Source organism: Sus scrofa, chromosome 15, assembly GCF_000003025.6.
Source record: "Sus scrofa isolate TJ Tabasco breed Duroc chromosome 15, Sscrofa11.1, whole genome shotgun sequence".
In the NCBI taxonomy this organism is placed as follows: Eukaryota; Metazoa; Chordata; class Mammalia; order Artiodactyla; family Suidae; genus Sus; species Sus scrofa.
In genome coordinates this window covers 45,013,425-45,032,691 of record NC_010457.5, presented here as the reverse complement: position 1 = coordinate 45,032,691, position 19,267 = coordinate 45,013,425, and the positions used below count along the sequence as shown (strand labels likewise).

The following is a 19,267-nucleotide window of genomic DNA, read 5'->3' as shown; positions in this document are numbered from 1 at the left end:
CCAAAAACTTTTAACCTAAATCTGATCCAGCCTACAGATCTAACCACTAATTTATAGGGACAGAGAAACATTTAAAAATGATATAATGCAATCAGCAAAATCTAGATTATAAGGTAGATCTACAGGACAAAGGACTCAAGTTTCTTCAACGAACTAATACCAATGAGGAGAGGGAGGGGATGAGGTGGAAGAGGGGATGGAAGAGGTGGCAGTGGAGTGGGGGAGGGGGGAGGTCTGTCTGCCTACAGATTCCTTTTTTTTTTTTTTAAGGCCGCTCCTGCAGCTTAAGGAGATTCCCAGGATGGGGGTCTAATCGGAGCTACAGCTGCCGGCCTTCACCACAGCCACAACAACATGGGATCCGAGCTGCATCTTCGACCTCACAGCAACACTGGATTGTTAACCCACTGAGTGAGGCCAGGAATCGAACCCACAACCTCATGGTTCCTAGTCGGATTCGTTTCCACTGAGCCATGACAGGAACATCTGCCTACAGATTTCTAAAGGAGAGAGATCCTTCAACGGCAACACAAAGACCTTAAAGTAAAGAACACTCAGAGTCAGCTAAAGAAAGGCCAACACTAGAACTGGATAATATTAAAAATTACTGCTAATTTTTAAAGTTATGATAATGAGACTGTGATTATGTTTAGGAAAATAGCCAGTAGTATTAAAGATGCATACTGAAATCTTTATAGATGAAATAATATCTGGGATTTGCTCCAAAATGACAGGAGTGGAGGAGTGGGTAGAGATACAGATAAAACAAGACTGGTCACAATCTACTTGTAAATAGTGGGCATCTTTCAAAATAGAAAATTCCAAAAAAGTCTTAGAAGTGAAAATAAATATTCTTAATTGGATCCTCATCAAATAAAGCTGACTGCCATACCTGCATTCACGTGGAGAGGGATGTTTTCTACAATCACGTGTGGCAGCGTGATGACCGTGCTGATGACAGGGATGTCTTCCATGGCTGACGTCCTAGGGCAGAAAAGTGTACTTTAAATTCACATTTCATGTGAAAAGTTAACAAATCAAAAACAGGTAACATGTACAGTCACCAACTAATTATGGAAGAAATATAAATTATCCATTTTCTAAAAGTTTATTAATGGAGGGAGAGCTTTTCCAACCCCATTTTTATTTTGAGTGTTTCCAATGAACAAATGCAATTCAAGGTGGCTCTTTGGTCCCAGTGAGGAAGTAAAGGACTGCACCAGAGTGGACATCAACTGCACCATGAAGCGCATCATCGGACACGGTGTTCTCAATGTTGGCAGCAGTGCAGTGCTTTACACTATGACACAAACCCCTCTCCCACTCACAACCGAACCCAGATGAGCGCCAGACCACTCTCCATGCACTGCTGTAACCGCACCGTGGGCACACAGCAGAAACCGAAGGGCTAACCATATTTTACCATCAATACACACAGTGGCACTCCATACTCCAACATTACTGACATCAAGTGAGCAACATTGTGAAACTGTCAAATATTTTTTCCTACATTACAGTTAAGGTGGGAACCACAGGGGCAGCTGGCAGCTATTAGTCTGCCAAGGCCAACCCGAAGGAAGAGCCTGCATGCAGATGTGGAACGGCTGACACTACTACAACAGCACACACCATGCAGAGCAAATGTTCGAGGCAAGCACACCCAATGAGAAATATGTGTCTTTACAAGTATTACAGTAACATGACAGAATAAGCGGTGCCTTCAAAATGCTGTTTTAATTTCTATATTTAGGGATTAAACTAAACGTCAATATGGTAAAATCAAGACTGGGGAAAGGAAAAACTTTTTTTAAAAAATGAGACATTTTTCTTTTCTTTTCTTTCTTTTGTTTAATGGCTGCACCCGCAGCATATGGAAGTTTCCAGGGCAGGGACTGAGTCTGAGCTGCAGATGCTGGTCTATGCCGCAGTTGCAGCAATGCCAGATCCTTCAATCCACTGCACCAGGCCAGCGATCAAACTGGCACCACCACAGAGACAAGTTGGATCATTAGACCTCTGTGCCACAGCGGGAACTCCCTAAAATTACACTTTTCATTTCTCATTTTTAATATCTTATTCAGTGTTTTGAGATTTATAAAATAATTAAGCCATATCAAGAAAACACATGAAATACCATTTACCGATCTCCATGCCTAAGAGGACATGGCAACATAGCTGAATCTTCCTGTGAGCCCTTGCATGCTTGTACCCCCTCCACCCTCTGCTCCAGAAGTACATACTAGTCTGAATTTGGCATCTAGCATTCCTATGTATTTCTTTACATTTTTCCAAATTACATGTACAGCTGTAAGAAACCTATGTTTTCCAAGACTATATACATGCAATCGTCATATTCTGAACATCTGCAGTTGCTTTGTTTCACTTAATATTAATAGGTTAATAGGTGTAGCTCTGGTTCCTTCATTTTCACTGATATATAATATTTCACTATATGGATGTGCCACAATTTACCCAACATCCTGTTGATGGACATTTAGTTTGTTTATAACTTTTTACTATTATATCCCAGACCTACTATCAACATTTCCACACATGTGCCCTCCTGAATGTTTGAGACTTTTTCTGGGACTGCAGGGTATAGCCAATCATCAGCTTTATCTGATACTGCAAAAAGATTTCCAGAGCAATAGTTCTAATTTATACTCCCCCCTCCAGAGAAACTTTGTTTTTGTTTGTTTGTTTGTTTTGTCTTTTCTAGGGTTGCACCTGCAGCATATAGGGGTTCCCAGGTTAGGCGTCTAATCAGAGCTGTAGCCACCAGCCTACGCCAGAGCCTCAGCAACACGGGGTCCGAGCCACGTCTGCGACCTACACCACAGCTCACAGCAACACCAGATCCTTAAGCCACTGAGCAAGGCCAGGGATCGAACCTGCAACCTTGTGGTTCCTAGTTGGATTCATTAACCACTGAGCCATGACGGGAACTCCAATTTTTTTGGGGGGGGGGGCCTTGCATTGTTAAACCTTTTCGTTTTTCCAAAGTAGGGGGAGTATATTTCCATCTCAGATTACTTGTAAGGGTGACCTTCTCTCCCTAGGTTTATGGGCCATCTGGATCCTTCTGTTCACTATGCTATGTACTCAAGCCTTTTTCTCAACTTTTGGTTACTAGACTTGTGTTTTCTTATGATTGGAAGAAGTTTCTTGGTGTGAATTCTAATCCTTCATCAGTTTTATACACTGCAAATAGCTTTCCCCAGTTTGTATTCTGCCTTTTCAATTTCTATTTTCTTTCTTTCTTTTTTTTTTTTTGTCTTTTTGCCTTTTCTAGGGCCGCTCCCGCGGCATATGGAGGTTCCCAGGCTAGGGATCTAATCGGAGCTATAGACGCCGGCCTACGCCACAGCCAAAGCAACGTGAGATACCTACACCACAGCTCACGGCAACACGGGATCCTTAACCCACTGAGCAAGGCCAGGGATCGAACCCACACCCTCATGGTTCCTAGTCGGATTCGTTAACCACTGAGCCAAGATGGGAACTCCTGCCTTTTCAATTGCTTCATGGTGTTTTTCAATGACCTGAGAAACTTAATTTTAAGAAGTCAAATTCATCAATTTTAGTGGCTTGTACTTTTAGGGTCTTATTTAAAGAAATTCTTCCTACCCCAAAGTCATAAAATGATTCTCTTATTTTTCTACTAAAAGTAATGAAATTTTGCTCTCTACAATTAGAACTCTAATAAGCATGGAATCAATTTTGACATACAGTGTACAGAAGATATCCTGTTTTTCCCCAAGTTGATACCCAATTGTTTACCACCAGCTATAAAACAGTTAGTTCATCCTTCCCCCACTGATCTACAATACTACCTCTGTGGAATGTAATTTCCCTGTGGGAATCTGTGAAACTATTTCTAGACTTCCTCTTCTGTTCCACTGGTTTATTTACATCTCCCTGAGCCAATACCATGGTGATGACTAGTATAGCTTTACAACAAGTCTTGGAATTCAGAGGGGCAAGTACCCTTGCCTAGTTATACTTCTGGAGTATTCTGACATTTTGCCTTTCCATATAAACTTCAAAATTGAGTATATCAAGTTCCACAAAAACAAAACAAAACAAGCTGTTGAGATCTTGAAGGAAACTGCACTGAATCTAAAGAATAATTTACAGTATTAAATCTTATCCAAATCCTATCAGAGACTCTTTGGTATCTCTGACATTTACTTAGGTCTTTCTTTAATGTTTAACATTTTTTTTTTTTTTTGTCTTTTGTCCTTTTAGGGCTGAACCCGTGGCATATGGAGGTTCCCAGGCTAGGGGTCTAATTGGAGCTGTTGCTGCCAGCCTACACCAGAGCCACAGCAACGCCAGATCCAAGCCACGCCTGCGATCTACACCACAGCTCAAGGCAACACCAGATCCTTAACCCATTGAGCGAGGCCAGGGATCGATCCCACAACCTCATGGTTCCTAGTCGGATTCCTTTCTGCTGTGCCATGATGGGAACTCCCTAATGTTTTAAATTTTTATAACTTTTTTCCATAAAGGTAATGCATATTTTCTATTAGATACATATTAGATACATTCCCACATATTTTTACATAAATACCTATTTTAAAAGTACTTTGCCTAGAGGTTTATTATGATATATAGAAACCCAGCTGATTTTTGTGTACTAATGTTATATCCAGCAACCTTGCTGAAACTCTTTATAATTCTAATAATTTGTTGACTCCCTTGAATTTTCTATGTAAATAATCCTATTGGACCGCAAATAAGGGAAGTTTCTCCTAATACTTTTAGTGGTCCTATCATCAGAATTAAGTTGGCTAAATCACAAATTAACAAATACAAATGAAAGTTTAATTATCCTTTTAAATCTCTGTGCATTTGACAAATGGTCAGTGACAGCCTGTGACTTCTAGTCTGCCCTCCAGGCTGTCAGAAGCTCTCAACTATTAAATGACAATGACACATGATGAAGGCATTAGAATAACAGAAAATGAAGAAAAGATAGGGCTGATATAATTTTACCTCTTCCAGGAGATAACATAATGCCCAGTTGCTACTCCACCTTCAACATTTCCAACAGAGGGGCACCGAAGACAAAAGCACTCACTTGCGCTCTCTCCAGTCTGCAAGACAACTAAAAGAAAGAGTCTTCATAATCCTCATGCAATGACTTCATTCATGAAAAGAGAGCTTTACATCCAAGCAATGTAACAACAAAAAGAGAGTACCTTATCAATTATACATTATTTATAGAGACCTGGAAACTAAGGCGAAGAGATGGTTAATGACTTTTTCAAGGAGCTAGATAAACAGAGCAAACAAAACAACTCTTTATATTTGGTCTTTAAGAATACATCATGAGAAACAGACTCACAGATTTTGGAAACAAACTTATGGTTACCAGAGGGGAAACGTGGTGGGGAGGGATAAATTAGGAGTTTGGAACTAACATTTACACACTACTATATATAAAATAGATAATCAACAAGGACCTACTGTATAGCATAGGGAACTCTACTCACTATTCTGTAATAACCTATATGGGAAAAGAATCTGAAAAAGAATGGATACGTGTATATGTATAACTGAATCACTTTGCTGGGTATACCTAAAACTAACACAAAGCAACTATACTCCAATAAAATAATATAATGAAAATAACAATACACAACTTTTTTTTCCCTTCCCAATATTTGCCCTTATAATCTATTTGAGAATAATTCTGCTTGGGTTAACCTTCAAACTAATTTTCATTCCCTCTAACAGCTTAAGAAATATACAAAAGCCCAAAGTATCCCGGACTGGAAAGGTAATATCTCTTCTATAAACTGTTTTAGTTGGATAACTTAAAGATCGATAATCTACTTTTCTATATTTTCCATAGTTTCTTTGATAAACATCTTTTCCCATTTCATATTATAAACAATAGTACATGTCAATTAAAAATTAATTAGAATTTTAATGAGAATGGACTTATCTACAAAAAACACACCAAATATGAAAACTTTTGTTTCAGGTACATCTTTCAGAGTTAACTTTTTTTTGAAAGAATCTGTTCTTTTAAAATTACCAAGGTATACTCAAGCAAATTGTAAGTGATGCTAATTCTATCTTAATTCTACATGTATTTGCTTTTGTGGGTATAAGTTTCAAGTTCCCTCCCTTAGCAACAAGCAAGGCCGGCCAGCACCCCGCCCCCCACTGCAAAAAACACAAGTGGGAGTTCCTGCCGTGGCTCAGTGGTTAACGAATCCGACTAGGAACCATGAGGTTGCGGGTTTGATCCCTGGCCTCACTCTGTGGGTTAGAGATCCGGCGTTGCCGTGAGCTGTGATGTAGGTTGCAGACGTAGCTCGGATCCCGAGTTGCTGTGGCTCTGGTGTAGGCCGGTGGCTACAGCTCTGATTAGACCCCTAGCCTGGGAACCTCCATGTGCCGCAGGAGCGGCCCAAAGAAAAGGCAAAAAGACCAAAAAAAAAACACAAGTGGGATGATCCACACCTTTGTCCACTTGGGATTCCAGCTGGTCCACAGGAGTCATGGAAGGAGCAAGCTGCAGCTCACTAGAGATGATGGTGAGGGCCCATGGGGAGGCACTCAACAGGTCTGTCATCAACAGGAATGGGATATCGGCATAAACCCGTTCCAGGTGTTCAAACTGTGGCAGATGGAGACAAAGGTCTATCAGGAAGTACACTAATCCATTTTCTTTTTTCTGTTACTTTCTATAGCCCAGATGACTTCCAATAAGCTTCACGGAACATACCTTCGTAGAAACAAATTTCACTGCAACATCAAATGGAAAGACAGTTTCTATTGTTACAGTTTCATCCTGCAAGGCAATGTAAAGGGCACATTCAATAGCTTTTCCTAATCTTAAGAATAATACAGTTTTAAAAAGAGAAGGCATACAAGATACAACTGATTACTGATCAATAAATAATTCCAATTTATACATCAAGAAGCTAGAATCTTTCTTTCCTTTAGATAGTATAAAAAAATCTAGGTAGAGACAGATTAATATTTCTAACAAGTTATCTATGGTTGTAAAACCATTTATATTGCAAAGTGCTTTCTCATCCATTATTTTTGTCAGGATCTAGTAAGAGCGGGCAGGGCAGGCACTGTCACCATTTTACAAATGAGGAGCCAGAGGTTAAGGAAGATAAGTGAACAGTTTTAAGCCATGAAGCTAGTGGAGTGAAGCCTAGAATCTGGGCCTTCTTTCTGTCTAAGTCTTTTACCTCACTTCAACTCAAGACGACTAAAACAATGATAATGATAATAACAGCAATATTATAATTGACACAGCATCATAATCACTGGAGATGAAGTGGTCACAGAGCTAGTAGGGAACCAAGGCAGAAACTGAACCGAATCTGACCCTGGAGTCTGGTCTCTTAACCAACCTACTCCACCTCCTCTGCAAGAGTCTGTTGAAAAAATAGTGTGCTGCTTCTATCTTTAAACAAAAAGCAACACATCCTGTTGGTGAGAAACCTTTTAAAAAGATCATGTTAGTTAAAAATTCATGCTGAGACCAGATAGGTCTGGGTTTTAATCCTGGCTGGATACAAACCTTGAGAAGGTTATATGGTTGCTTTCAGTCTCAGTTTCATAAACCTCACAGGGATGTTACAATTAAATGAGATAATGTACACAAAGCACTCAGTGAAATTCCTACATCATTTTCACTATTATTAAATGCTTCAAATTATTTCCTTTATCAATTATCAAGCTAACTTTTCTTTAAAAGTAGGAGACAGGATATACATTCTTACTCATTATAGTGACCGGAAAAAAGTGTGCCATGATTCTGTGAGCCTGAAACCTAGGACCTCCAGGTTTCCTCACAGAGATCAAGAAGCGACTCAATGATTAGCTCAGATATGGCCTACTTTTAATTTCCATACGGCCTACAGAGCAGATTCCCATGTAAGTAAAAAATGAAATTTAATCCACTGAAGGGGAAAGAATTTACATCTAAACTTCCAAAAGTCTTCCAAATAACACTACGACCTGTAAGATATTCCCTGAAAAAAACACTTCTTCGTAAAATAATTCTGAAACAGAATCACCACAGGCTTTTGTGAAGCTTCTCTATACACATGCAAATTAGATGCTAAAGAAAAATATCTTTTTAACACCTCTGAACCCAGTATTTTCCAAATGCATCTGACAAATTAATTTTTGTGTATGGAGTATTATTTCTACTTGTCAGAATCGTGTTTCTTACAAGCACATCTTGGGAATGAAGTGGCTGATAGAAGAGTCAATACATTCTTCTCTAAAAAAGCGGCAGACACCTGGATGATGTCCTGTGTTGAGGAGAAGAGCTGCTAAAAGATGTAGCAGCCTAGTTTGGGCCTGAGTCCAAGACAATTACTAGATATCAAACAATTATTTTAAAGTAGTTCCGAGTCTACCATCAGCTTCATTATCAGAAGTAGAAATGACGTCCAAGACTTAGGACACTAAATCTGCACAGAAAGTTCACATTCCTATTTCATAGATAAGGATGCGGAGGCACGTGGAGGAACAGGGAGCTCCCTAGCTGCCCACATTCAGGACTCAGGAGATCTCCCTTCCTCCGAACTGGCACTATCAGCTCCCAATTCACCATTCAGAGTTCTTATCACATCAGGCTGGTGACATCTATTATGCTACAGGACATGCTTCCTCCCTCCCACTTGGGAAATACTCCTAAACTCTCTTGGGATGGTTTTGCCTCCCAGGGACTTATAATACTCCCAGACTCTGGGCAGTGGCCCTCCTATAAATCTCCAAATTCCTAGGTCTTCTTCTCTGCTGGCTGTGGATGCCATTCCTAGGAAAAGGCTGAGACAGCACTGCTGCCAGGACTAAGAAGATACATCATAGATATATCATAGTCTTCCATTAGAAAGAGAGGATACGAGCACTACATATAATGTGGTTAAATCTACATAAAAACACGACCCCTACCATCTCTAGAAACAGAAAAGAGCAATAAGAGATACATCAAAGAGTTAACAGGCACTGCCTCTGAGCTGCTGAACTACACCTTGATAGCTTTCCTACTTCCCCCTCTTTAATGTGCACTTACCAAAAACTATTTTCATAAGAATCCTTTTTTACTGATAGAAAAGATATTTCACAAAGGGAGATCTCCCTTCCTCCAAACCCTTCTGCATATAAACCAACTTATATGTTATCTAATATGTGATTTTAAGAAGTAGATAGTAGAGTTCCCATTGTGGCTCAGTGGGTTAAGAACCTGTCTATTATCCATGAGGATGCGGGTTTGATCACTGGCTTTGCTAGGTGGGTTAAAGGTCCACTGTTGCCGTGAGCTTCGGTGTAGGTCACAAATGTGACTTGGATCCAGTGCTTCTGTAGCTGTGGTATAGGCCAGCAGCTGCAGGTCCAAATTGACCACTAGCCCAGGAATATGCCACAGGTATGGCCCTAAAAAGGAAAAAAAAAGAAAAGAAAAGAAAAAGAAAAGAAGCAGGAGTTCCCATCGTGGCGAACTAGGAACTAGGAACTAGGAACCATCAGGTTGCGGGTTCAATCCCTGGCCTCATACAGTGGGCCAAGGATCCGGCATTGCCATGAGCTGTCGTATAGGTCACAGACATGGCTCGGATCCGCGCTTCAGTGGCTGTGGTGTAGGACGGCAGCAACAGCTCCGACTCGACCCCTAGCCTGGGAACCTCCATATGCCGCGGGAGTGGCCCAAGAAATAGCTATAAAGACAAAAAAAAAAAAAAAAAAAAAAAAAAAAAGAAAGAAAAAAGAAGCAGATAGGTTTAGAGTCTCCAAACTTTTTTTCAAAAGATCACAAACCTCTGGTTCTCTGTACAAAAAGCCATGTAGGCCAACTTCCTAATGTTTGAGCAATGAGTGCTGTTATTACACCATTTAAAATAAATACAAATGATAAAAAAAAATTAGATGTCTAATTAAAAGTGCTAATGGACTATAAGCAGCTAAGCTGCTTATTTTAGTGGTCAACTAAAATAATACAAAAGAGGAAATAATCCACATATGATAGTTCTCAAAGAAGCTATGAAAAACATACCTTGTGACACTTGCAAACGATTTCTTTGTCTTCAATGGTTGTATTGATCAGGTAAGAAACATACACGAGAAACATTCTTGAACCCACTGTTCCACAGCGAACATATATCGTTTTTTCTAGCTGTAACAAAATAAAAGTATATTAATTTCATTAATATTACAAAATTTCCTCCTTATATTTTAGGATAACTCTCCCACCTTTTAGAGCTTACAATAGCAACTGCTAAAATCTTGAACAATTTTTACAGTTGTTCCTGCCACAGCATATGAGTGGGATCATATATATACTCCATCTTTTTTTTTTTTTTTTTTTTTAATCATTCTCAACTTCCCAAGATTTCTCTGTGCTTGGTTTGGAAATAAAAGTTGACTGAAAGGTTATTTCATTAAATTACAAATTTTGCATTATTTCATTATTTTGGCAGGCAACTAAATTCTCCATCTTAGGATCTTGTTCTAAAAATCCCTTGTATAAAAACTGCTTAAGACATTTTACACATTTAATATGTGAAGTGTGTATGAAATGTGCATTAGTTACATCACTTTTTTAGTCTCAGCATATATATGCTGTGAAAATGCTCTAAAACTGTCTAAAACTCACTACATATTTAAAACCACAACCTAACTCATCTCCTCTCCAAGCAGGGTTGACCCTGTTCACCTGCTGCCCTGGGTGCAAGTCTCCAAGGGGAATGTCAGTGAGCAGCGCTGGGTAGGACTCATCACACAGCTCTGTTCCTCGAAGAGTCACGTGCGTTTTCTGAGTTAGGTTGGCATCCTGTCCTAGAGTGGGAATGTTGGCATTTTAAAATACAGAAAATTCAAACATTACCTGAACAATTAAAGAGCACTATAGCATAACTTTTTTGGTTTGCTTTTTAGGGCTGCACCCATGGCATATCGAAGTCCCCAGGCTAGGGGTCAAATTAGAGCTGGAGCTGCCAGCCTACACCACAGCCACAGCAACACGGGATCCGAAAAGAATCTGTGACCTACACCACAGCTCATGGCAATGCCAGATCCTTAACCCAGTGGGCGGCGCCAGGGACTGAACCTGTATTCTCATGGATACTAGTTGGGGTCGTTACTGCTGAGTCACAACAGGAACTCGTCATAACTTTTTTTTTGTCTTTTTAGCTATTTCTTGGGCCGCTCCCGCGGCATATGGAGGTTCCCAGGCTAGAGGTCCAATCGGAGCTGCAGCCGCCAGCCTACACCAGAGCCACAGCAACGCGAGATCCGAGCCGCATCTGCAACCTACACCACAGCTCACAGCAACGCCGGATAGTTAACCCACTGAGCAAGGGCAGGGACCGAACCCGCAACCTCATGGTTCCTAGTCGGATTCGTTAACCACTGCGCCACAACGGGAACTCCAGTAACTATTTTTTAAACAAACTTCCTATGGTTGATACCAGTGACATTTACTTTCTGTTGGATTAATGAGGAATGTTTACCGGGTTTTAAACCAGCAGTGAGCTTCACGTCTCTGACTGGGGTCTTTTCGTTGGACTTAACAGTCACAACCAAACAGTACATTTCATTAGTAAGGGCAGGCGGATCATGTCGCAGATGGACAGAGATGTTTGGAACTCTGGAAATGATCCTTTGGGGAAAAAAACATTAGCTAAGTAACTGACTTTTTAAAAAAGAGAAGTATTCCAACTTTGAAAGAAGTAAGACGACCTTCCACAATCTGACCAGGGCCGACTTACATGGTACTGGCCTGGGTGGAGATGCTGTCCCAGTGAACCTCGCTGGCAGGGAGCTTGGGTCGTCTTCTGAAAGATCGCGAGGCCTGTAAGGCTTCTTGGGCAGAGGCAGCATCGCCCCCTCCTCCCTGCCAATTTAAAACCACACATCTTCCTGCCTCGTTGCCCAGAACCAGATCCACGGACGTGATCTAAAAGGAGGAGGTCGGTCAGAAATGCCACCTCATACCACACTGTCACCACCCCCTGCCAACACATCACAGGGAAGGCTGTGGGGCTACGGAGTTCCTCAGACCCAGGGTGTGGCAGATCAGAACACCTCCTTGAGTCTGGTCCTGGCCACCTGTCAGCTGTGACACTGGCTAGCCATGTGCCAGGTTTCAACCACTTTACCTTTCCACAGAGATACACCTGACCTTCTAGCTCAGACACGCCACACGGTACTGTTATTTCAGTACCTGGTGTAGGGCCCCAAGTAGCAAACACTCAATTAGTGCTTGTGGAGTAAAATAATCAAGGTTCTGATAACCACTGACATACTCAGAACCTAATTCCACACGTATTTTTCCTGAAGACATTGACAGTATTAGCAACAGAAAATCTTTACCAATTGAATGTTCCTTTCAACTCAATCCATTAACAAAATATACTCAGAACAGTATTAATACATTGACAGTATTAGCAACAGAAAATCTTTACCAATTGAATGTTCCTTTCAACTCAATCCATTAACAAAATATACTCAGAACAGTATTAATTATGATTTATGTCTAACAGTCTTTCATTAGGGATTCACTCAAAATCATAAAGACTTTTTAAAAAATGGATAAGCAAAAACTCTGGACATTGGTTAGTAATAAAATCAACAGGGTCAGAGAAGTGGTTATTATGGGAATATCGGGAGGATGGTCTTCTGCTTCTGTCTCAGAAGTGGAACCACGTGCAGACCACAGCCAACCATTCCCATTCAAGCCCAAGGAAACAAGCACTGCCAGAGACTCACCTTGTTCCAATTGCTACTCCAAGTCATTGACATTGACTGATTTATTCCGCACAAACACCAAGCGGTAGGTAGGTACTCTTATTATCCCCATTTTATAGATGAATAAAGAGACACAAAAAGGTCAAGGAACTGCCCTGGGGCCACAAGCTAGTAAGCAAGGGAGCTGGAATTTAAACCCAGGTAGTTCAGCTCCAGAGTTTATGCTCAATAAAAACATTACTTCCATACTTTCATCTCATATTTTCTTTCTTTTTTCTTTTTTTTTTAAGGCCGCACCCACAGCACATGAAGTTCCCAGGCTAGGGGTTGAATCGGAGCTGTAGCTGCCAGCCTAGACCACAGCCACAGCAGCACAGGATCCGAGCCACATCTGCGACCTGTGCTACGGCTCATGGCAACGCTGGATCCTTAACCCACCGAGCGAGGCAAGGGATCAAACCTGCATCCTCATGGACACTTAGCAGTGTTTGTTACCACTGAGCCACAATGGGAACTCCCTCATCACATATTTCTCAAAGGGATTTTAATTACGAGTAAATGATTCTTTTAGAATATACACCTTCATTTTTCTCTTTAAAAATAGGCAATGAAAATGATACAGCTATTTAGTCTGAATTACGTCATACCATGCAAAACATAACTGCTACATTACAGTATATATTTATGTGTATATATATGTATGTGTGTGTATGTATATATATGTGTGTGTGTGTATATATATATGGGGGGGAGTTTAAAACTCCTCAATTGATTATGGAGGCATTAAAAATGAGGTTGATCTTTTGTATTAACAGGAAATGATGTCAAACAAAACAGAATTAAGTGAAAAAAGCCAACTACTGAATATTATGTATAGCATATTCTAAATGAAAGGAATTCTACCAAAAAACATAATGACTGGTTTTCCTTGAGAAGTCCAATTTTCATTTTTTACTTAATAAACTTCCATAGTATTGAACTTTCTTCTGACACACACACACTATTGCTTTTATCATTTAACTATTTTAAAAACAAATTTCACAACTGACCTCAATTTTCTTGCCCACATCTTCAGTTTTGGCAACAAATTTAAATAAAAACTTCCTTGTTCTACCAGGAACTAAGCACATCTTTCCCTGAGTCAAATTTTCTAAAACTTCACTTGCTTTGGATGCTTCTTCAATCACACAAAACTGGTTGTAGTCCTGAAAAAGAGGAGAGCAAGGTCACAGTTTAAGAACTCAAATGTCATGTGTTAACACTAAAGACCAAATTATTTGGAGCTTATTTAGTTTAACTGCGCTAAAGCTGAAGCGTTAGGGAGTGTTATTAATTTTCAAAAGTATTTTATACCAAACTGAAGCACCTATCCACTCACACCTACCACAGGATAAAGACAGCTCATGACATACAAGCTGACTTCTGAAAACATCTAGCCACCCCTCTCCCTGGAGGGAGAAACAAAGATTTATTCTTTATTGCATAAGATGCTGTCCACCATCTCCTTCTTAAAAAGTTTTCTCTTTACTTGGCTTCCAGAACACTATAATATCTCTTGTTCCTCACCCCCCTTGACTGTTTCCCATTTTCCCCTCAAAGGTCTTTTTCCTTCTTTCTGTCGCCCCCTCAGACTTTCATACCTGGACTCATATAAAGAGCCTCTGGCTGGCTCCTATACTATTATCTCTTTCCCTCTATGTTGCTACTGAATAAAGTTTCTTATACATACACTTCATGCTCTTGCTTTAAAATTCTCAAACTAATTAGAAGGAATCCTTGGGTAATGGTTTGAAGTTGAATAAAAGAACCTGAAGGGACTCAGGTTCATTTAACTAATGCTATTACAGAGACACTGCTCAGTTCTTTAAAAACTATTATAACAGATAATACTCTTTCTTTACCACCATCCAATAGATAAACAAAATGAATAAATGAGTGAATAAATAAATTTTAAAAGACTTCTACCTCCCAGCCTATCTCTGCTTACCTCTCCAAGTTCCCGAAGCCACCAGCCTTCCCTCCTACTAACCCCCATGACCCCTGTGCTCTGTGAGGCTGTCGTCTTCTCTCGCCCATAAACACAGAAGGTGCACTCCTGCCTCCATTCTGTGTTTTCTCATCACCATACATATTTTCTCCCTCTCATCTTTTTACACCCATCTTAATTTCACCTGCATTCTTATAACTTCCTCTCGTTTCTTTGGCCTGCTATAACTCTATTTCCAGCCTACATACATAATCTAGTCCTCATTACCTACCTATTTGGGAAATCTGTGAGTCTGTCCCGGCCTTGATCCCAAAGTGCTTTTATTTTAATGGGGCTGACATATGCTACACTTTTGCAGGTTCATCATGATGCTACAAATATTGTAACTCTCAACAAAAGCTTGCTGGTTAATGGCTCAATATACTCTCAGGGTGACCAGGAAATTTTAAGAGCTCATAACTGAAACAGAATGTAACCAAGCTCTTGACTATATCACACTACAAATAGGTTCAAATGTAGGAAATAAGAGTATGATCTCAATTTTGTAGATAAAAAAAAAGTTGCTTATATATGCATGCATGTAAGATGTCTAGACTATCCAAGAAGTTAACCGTGATGCCCCCTAAGGAAAGGATTTGGAGACACACATTTAGTATTCACTAAAATTCACTAAGCTAATTTTATCTAATTTAACCCAACCTACAATAAGAAACCCACATGGTAAAAACACATTAAAAGGTGCCATTACCTGATTATTAAAGCTGACACAGAGCTTAGAAAACCTCATGGGATGTGGACAGTCAGCCTTTAGATAAATATCAAACTGCACGGGAACATCAACGTGAAAACTTGGGGCGTGGAACTTGGCTTTGCATTGCACTAGAAATGAAACACAAAGGGCTGAGTCACATACTACTAGACAAACATTATTCTCTGATCCACGTCTGCTCTTCACAAAGGCAACATCTACACTGGATATTTTCTGCACTTGAAGCGTTGCAACGGACATAAATGTAGCTCACTTTTCAAAAACAAACCAAATTTAAATAAACTATAGCACCAAACCAAATCCTCTTTAATTTTAAAAACACAGTTGCTCCAGAAATGTAACTGACATAGGATTTTAAAGGGAAAAAAAGTCATTTTGTTATTTATTTCAAAATATCTGCCTAGATATTAAAGTATGAACCTTTTAAATAACTGTCTTCCTCAAAGCACTTCAAATAAATCTGAACTAAAATAAAGGAAATCAAGTAAACTTTAAGATTTAAACTACTTAAAATTTTGATCTTTATAAGCCAACAGGGAAAAAGTAAAAAAAAAAAAAAAAAAAAAAAAAAAAAAAAAAAATCACAGTTTACCTAAAAAATGACCATATTTGGAAAATTCTTTGACTTTTATATTTACTATTCTGCATCTATTCACTTTGTAGAAACACGGATGATTTCTCTGAAAAAAATGCTGTAGATATTGGTTACCCACCAAATGGCACAAAGTCCTGTACGCCTATTGTGAAAACATTGCTGCCTGCAAGGGAGATCCGGTCCGCCCACAGCTTCTGAGCAGTTTTCACAGCTAAGATATCACAGTCAGGTTCAGGGTCAGGACTTTCATTCTGCACCAACATGGAGTGAAACATTTGTTCAGCTAGTTATTAAAAAATACCTATATCCAGATACAGATTTTATATAAAGAATTTCAACCTACCATTAAAACATTTATGAGGTTCTTTTCTATTCGAGATTTCTGGTCATCTTTCAGAGTTGAAGCTAATAGGAAGGAAGAAGGACAAAAATGAGAACTCTAAGATAGGCAAGTGAGCACACTACCCCCAATTCAGGGTTTAAAATACCGCAGATAAATACCTTTCCTAAATGGCTAGGCACAATTCCGGAAAACTGACAGCACAGCTTTCTAAAAGTTAACCCCAGCACTTTATATATGTGCATTTGAATGCAACATGAAAAAAAAATTTTAGGCCGTATTTTTAAAAGGCAGAAGAAATTTGTTCTTCTCAAGTGTAGTAAGTATAAATTCCTTCACTCAGCAAGGGGATGTCCACGTGTTAAAAGTACTACCAGGTTACTGGAGGCGAAACTACTCTCCCAATTTTAAGAAGCTTAGAGATGCTACATAATTGTAAAGATTCAGAATTTTACTAAACAAACATCCAGTTACCTCTTCCAAGGAGTTCTAGGGAATAAGTGATATAATCTTTCAGTTGGGCCATGAGGTAGGAACACTTCAGAGCTGTGGTCAATATAGATGTGAGCAGCGTCCACCATCCTTCACTCCGATAATCACACATCACATAATCCAGCAACCTAACAGAGGATAAAATGTCAGATACGCCGAGACAGCTTCTTGAGAAAGGGTTTGAAGAGTTCTTGGAGAAACTAAAATGAAATGCTTTACTCATTTCATATGGAACTTCACAAAATCTTACTGAAATAGTTTTTTTGTTTTTTTTTTGTTTTTTTTTTTTTGTCTTTTCTAGGGCCACACACTTGGCATATGGAGGTTCCCAGGCTAGGGGTCTAATTGGAGCTGTAGCCGCCAGTCTACGCCACAGCCACAGCAACACCAGATCGAGCTGCGTCTTCAACCTACACCAGTTGACGGCAACGCCAGATCCTTAACCCACTGAGCAAGGCCAGGGATCAAACCTGCAACCTCAATGTTCCCAGTTGGATTCGTTAACCACTGAGCCACGATGGGAACTCCTTATTGAAATAGTTTTAACAGGTATTTTCACACTACATAAATGTGGGGTTTCCTAAGACTCTGAAAATGACTATACCAGCAGACAGTACTTTAAAAAATAACAGAAATGGAGTTTAATAGAACTATGGAAATGATAAATCCTTCAATACAGATTTCCATTCTAATTTTGCTGTAAGGCAATCACAGTACTTGTAAAAATAAATGGTGAACAGGACTCACTTCAAAGCTTTGGTATAATCCTTTGCATAATAATACTCTTCTCCCATCTGAACCACTAAAATGAAAAAAAAAAAAAAAGATTTTAGGGATTCAGTTTAAAACTACTCAAAGTTGCATGAAATTGTAGCATGTTCTGGATACATACTTAGATGACTTTTCATTCTTGGACACTTATATTTCTTAAATTGTGCAACAGCATTGCTCAGAAGAGTTATTATTATTTCCTGTTAGAAAAGACAAAGTGTGAAACACTCCAGTAAACATCATCTCGTGTTTTCCTTGAATACTGTAAACAAGTTTACAGTGGAAAAAAACTTACAGAGTGAACAACACTTCTCTCCTTCAGCTGAATGGCAAGAATCCCCACCTTCTCTTTCTCAGGATCGGAAAGATCAAAACCTGTGTAAGACAGAACACAACCCATTTTAGACAGCTCATTTAACATAAATCTTTCACACGGACACTGGATGTGAACACTCCCTGAATCCTTTAAATACGATGTACTTAAGATTCTTAAACATTCTAGAATTATAAGGATTCTAAGAAACAGCTTTATTAGCATGGCAACTTCTCTGTGATCTCTGTTCTGCAGGGAAGTTATTGAGCACACTACTCTTTTGCCCAGTGGAGTCCTCAAGAATAATATCAGCATCATTCTCTAGATAAAATACATTTTCTGCAGATTAAAGTATATAATTTCTGAACACTTAAGGTTTAAAGGCCACAGAAATTTCTCAAAATAAGTGTATATAAAACAAAAAGCATATAATTTCTGAACACTTAAGGTTTAAAGGCCATAGAAACTCCTCAAAATAAGTGTGTATAAAATAAAAAAAAGCAAAGAAATTATTTTTAACAATGTTTTAAAATGTAAAATAAAAATATCATTAAAGTTAACTGGAATTAAAATATTTAATAGACCATAATGGCTTACTAACTGTGTTACTTAAGACAACAGATATGCAAATGTTTTAATCACATCCACAATTTTAAGTTATTCTAAAATGCAGTGACATAAACTAAACATTCTAAAAAGTAAATGTTAAAAAAATGTTTAAAAATTACATGTCCTGGAGTTCCTGTCATGGCGCAGTGGTTAACGAATCCAACTATGAACCATGAGGTTGTGGGTTCGATCCCTGCCCTTGCTCAGTGGGTTGAGGATCCGGCGTTGCCGTGAGCTGTGGTGTACGTCGCAGACGCGGCTCGGATCCCGAGTTGCTGTGGCTCTGGCGTAGGCCTGTGGCTACAGCTCCAATTAGACCCCTGGCCTGGAAACTTCCATATGCCGCGGGAGCGGCCCAAGAAATGGCAAAAAGACAAAAAAAAAATTAATAATAATAAATAAATAAAAATAAAAAGTACATGTCCTTTAACTCAATATAATTGGTTATACTAATGTAGTCAATGGAAAACTTATGATAACAATCTTTTGCTTTCAGAGATAGAAAGAAAAGGAGGAAAACGTTATTTACTTAGTACTCCTTGTCGCCATGATCGTTGTCCATAAAAGTCAAGAGCACCTGTTTGTGTTTCTAAGGGATCAGGATTAGGATACGTTATAGAAGCCTGTAAATTAAAACACAACCCTGAATAGGTTTA

At 39.2% G+C, this 19,267-nt stretch overlaps 1 protein-coding gene across 3 annotated transcripts in view; it reads right to left on the bottom strand.

Moving 5' to 3' along the window:
- The window catches only part of TRAPPC11 (trafficking protein particle complex 11), a 51,131-nt gene that overhangs the window by 8,075 nt on the left and 23,789 nt on the right, over nt 1–19,267 (bottom strand). For all 3 annotated transcript variants that reach the window (XM_003133337.5, XM_021074797.1, XM_021074796.1), the window contains exons 11-27: nt 19,141–19,234; nt 17,985–18,064; nt 17,811–17,889; nt 17,666–17,720; nt 16,901–17,046; nt 16,430–16,491; nt 16,205–16,337; nt 15,471–15,601; nt 13,785–13,940; nt 11,757–11,944; nt 11,499–11,647; nt 10,703–10,824; nt 10,043–10,162; nt 6,746–6,811; nt 6,481–6,637; nt 5,002–5,113; nt 893–984 (exon numbers count right to left, since the gene is read on the bottom strand). In XM_003133337.5, the coding sequence (XP_003133385.2) occupies nt 893–984; nt 5,002–5,113; nt 6,481–6,637; nt 6,746–6,811; nt 10,043–10,162; nt 10,703–10,824; nt 11,499–11,647; nt 11,757–11,944; nt 13,785–13,940; nt 15,471–15,601; nt 16,205–16,337; nt 16,430–16,491; nt 16,901–17,046; nt 17,666–17,720; nt 17,811–17,889; nt 17,985–18,064; nt 19,141–19,234 (1,942 nt within the window). The remainder of the gene's footprint in view (nt 1–892; nt 985–5,001; nt 5,114–6,480; nt 6,638–6,745; nt 6,812–10,042; nt 10,163–10,702; nt 10,825–11,498; nt 11,648–11,756; nt 11,945–13,784; nt 13,941–15,470; nt 15,602–16,204; nt 16,338–16,429; nt 16,492–16,900; nt 17,047–17,665; nt 17,721–17,810; nt 17,890–17,984; nt 18,065–19,140; nt 19,235–19,267) is intronic.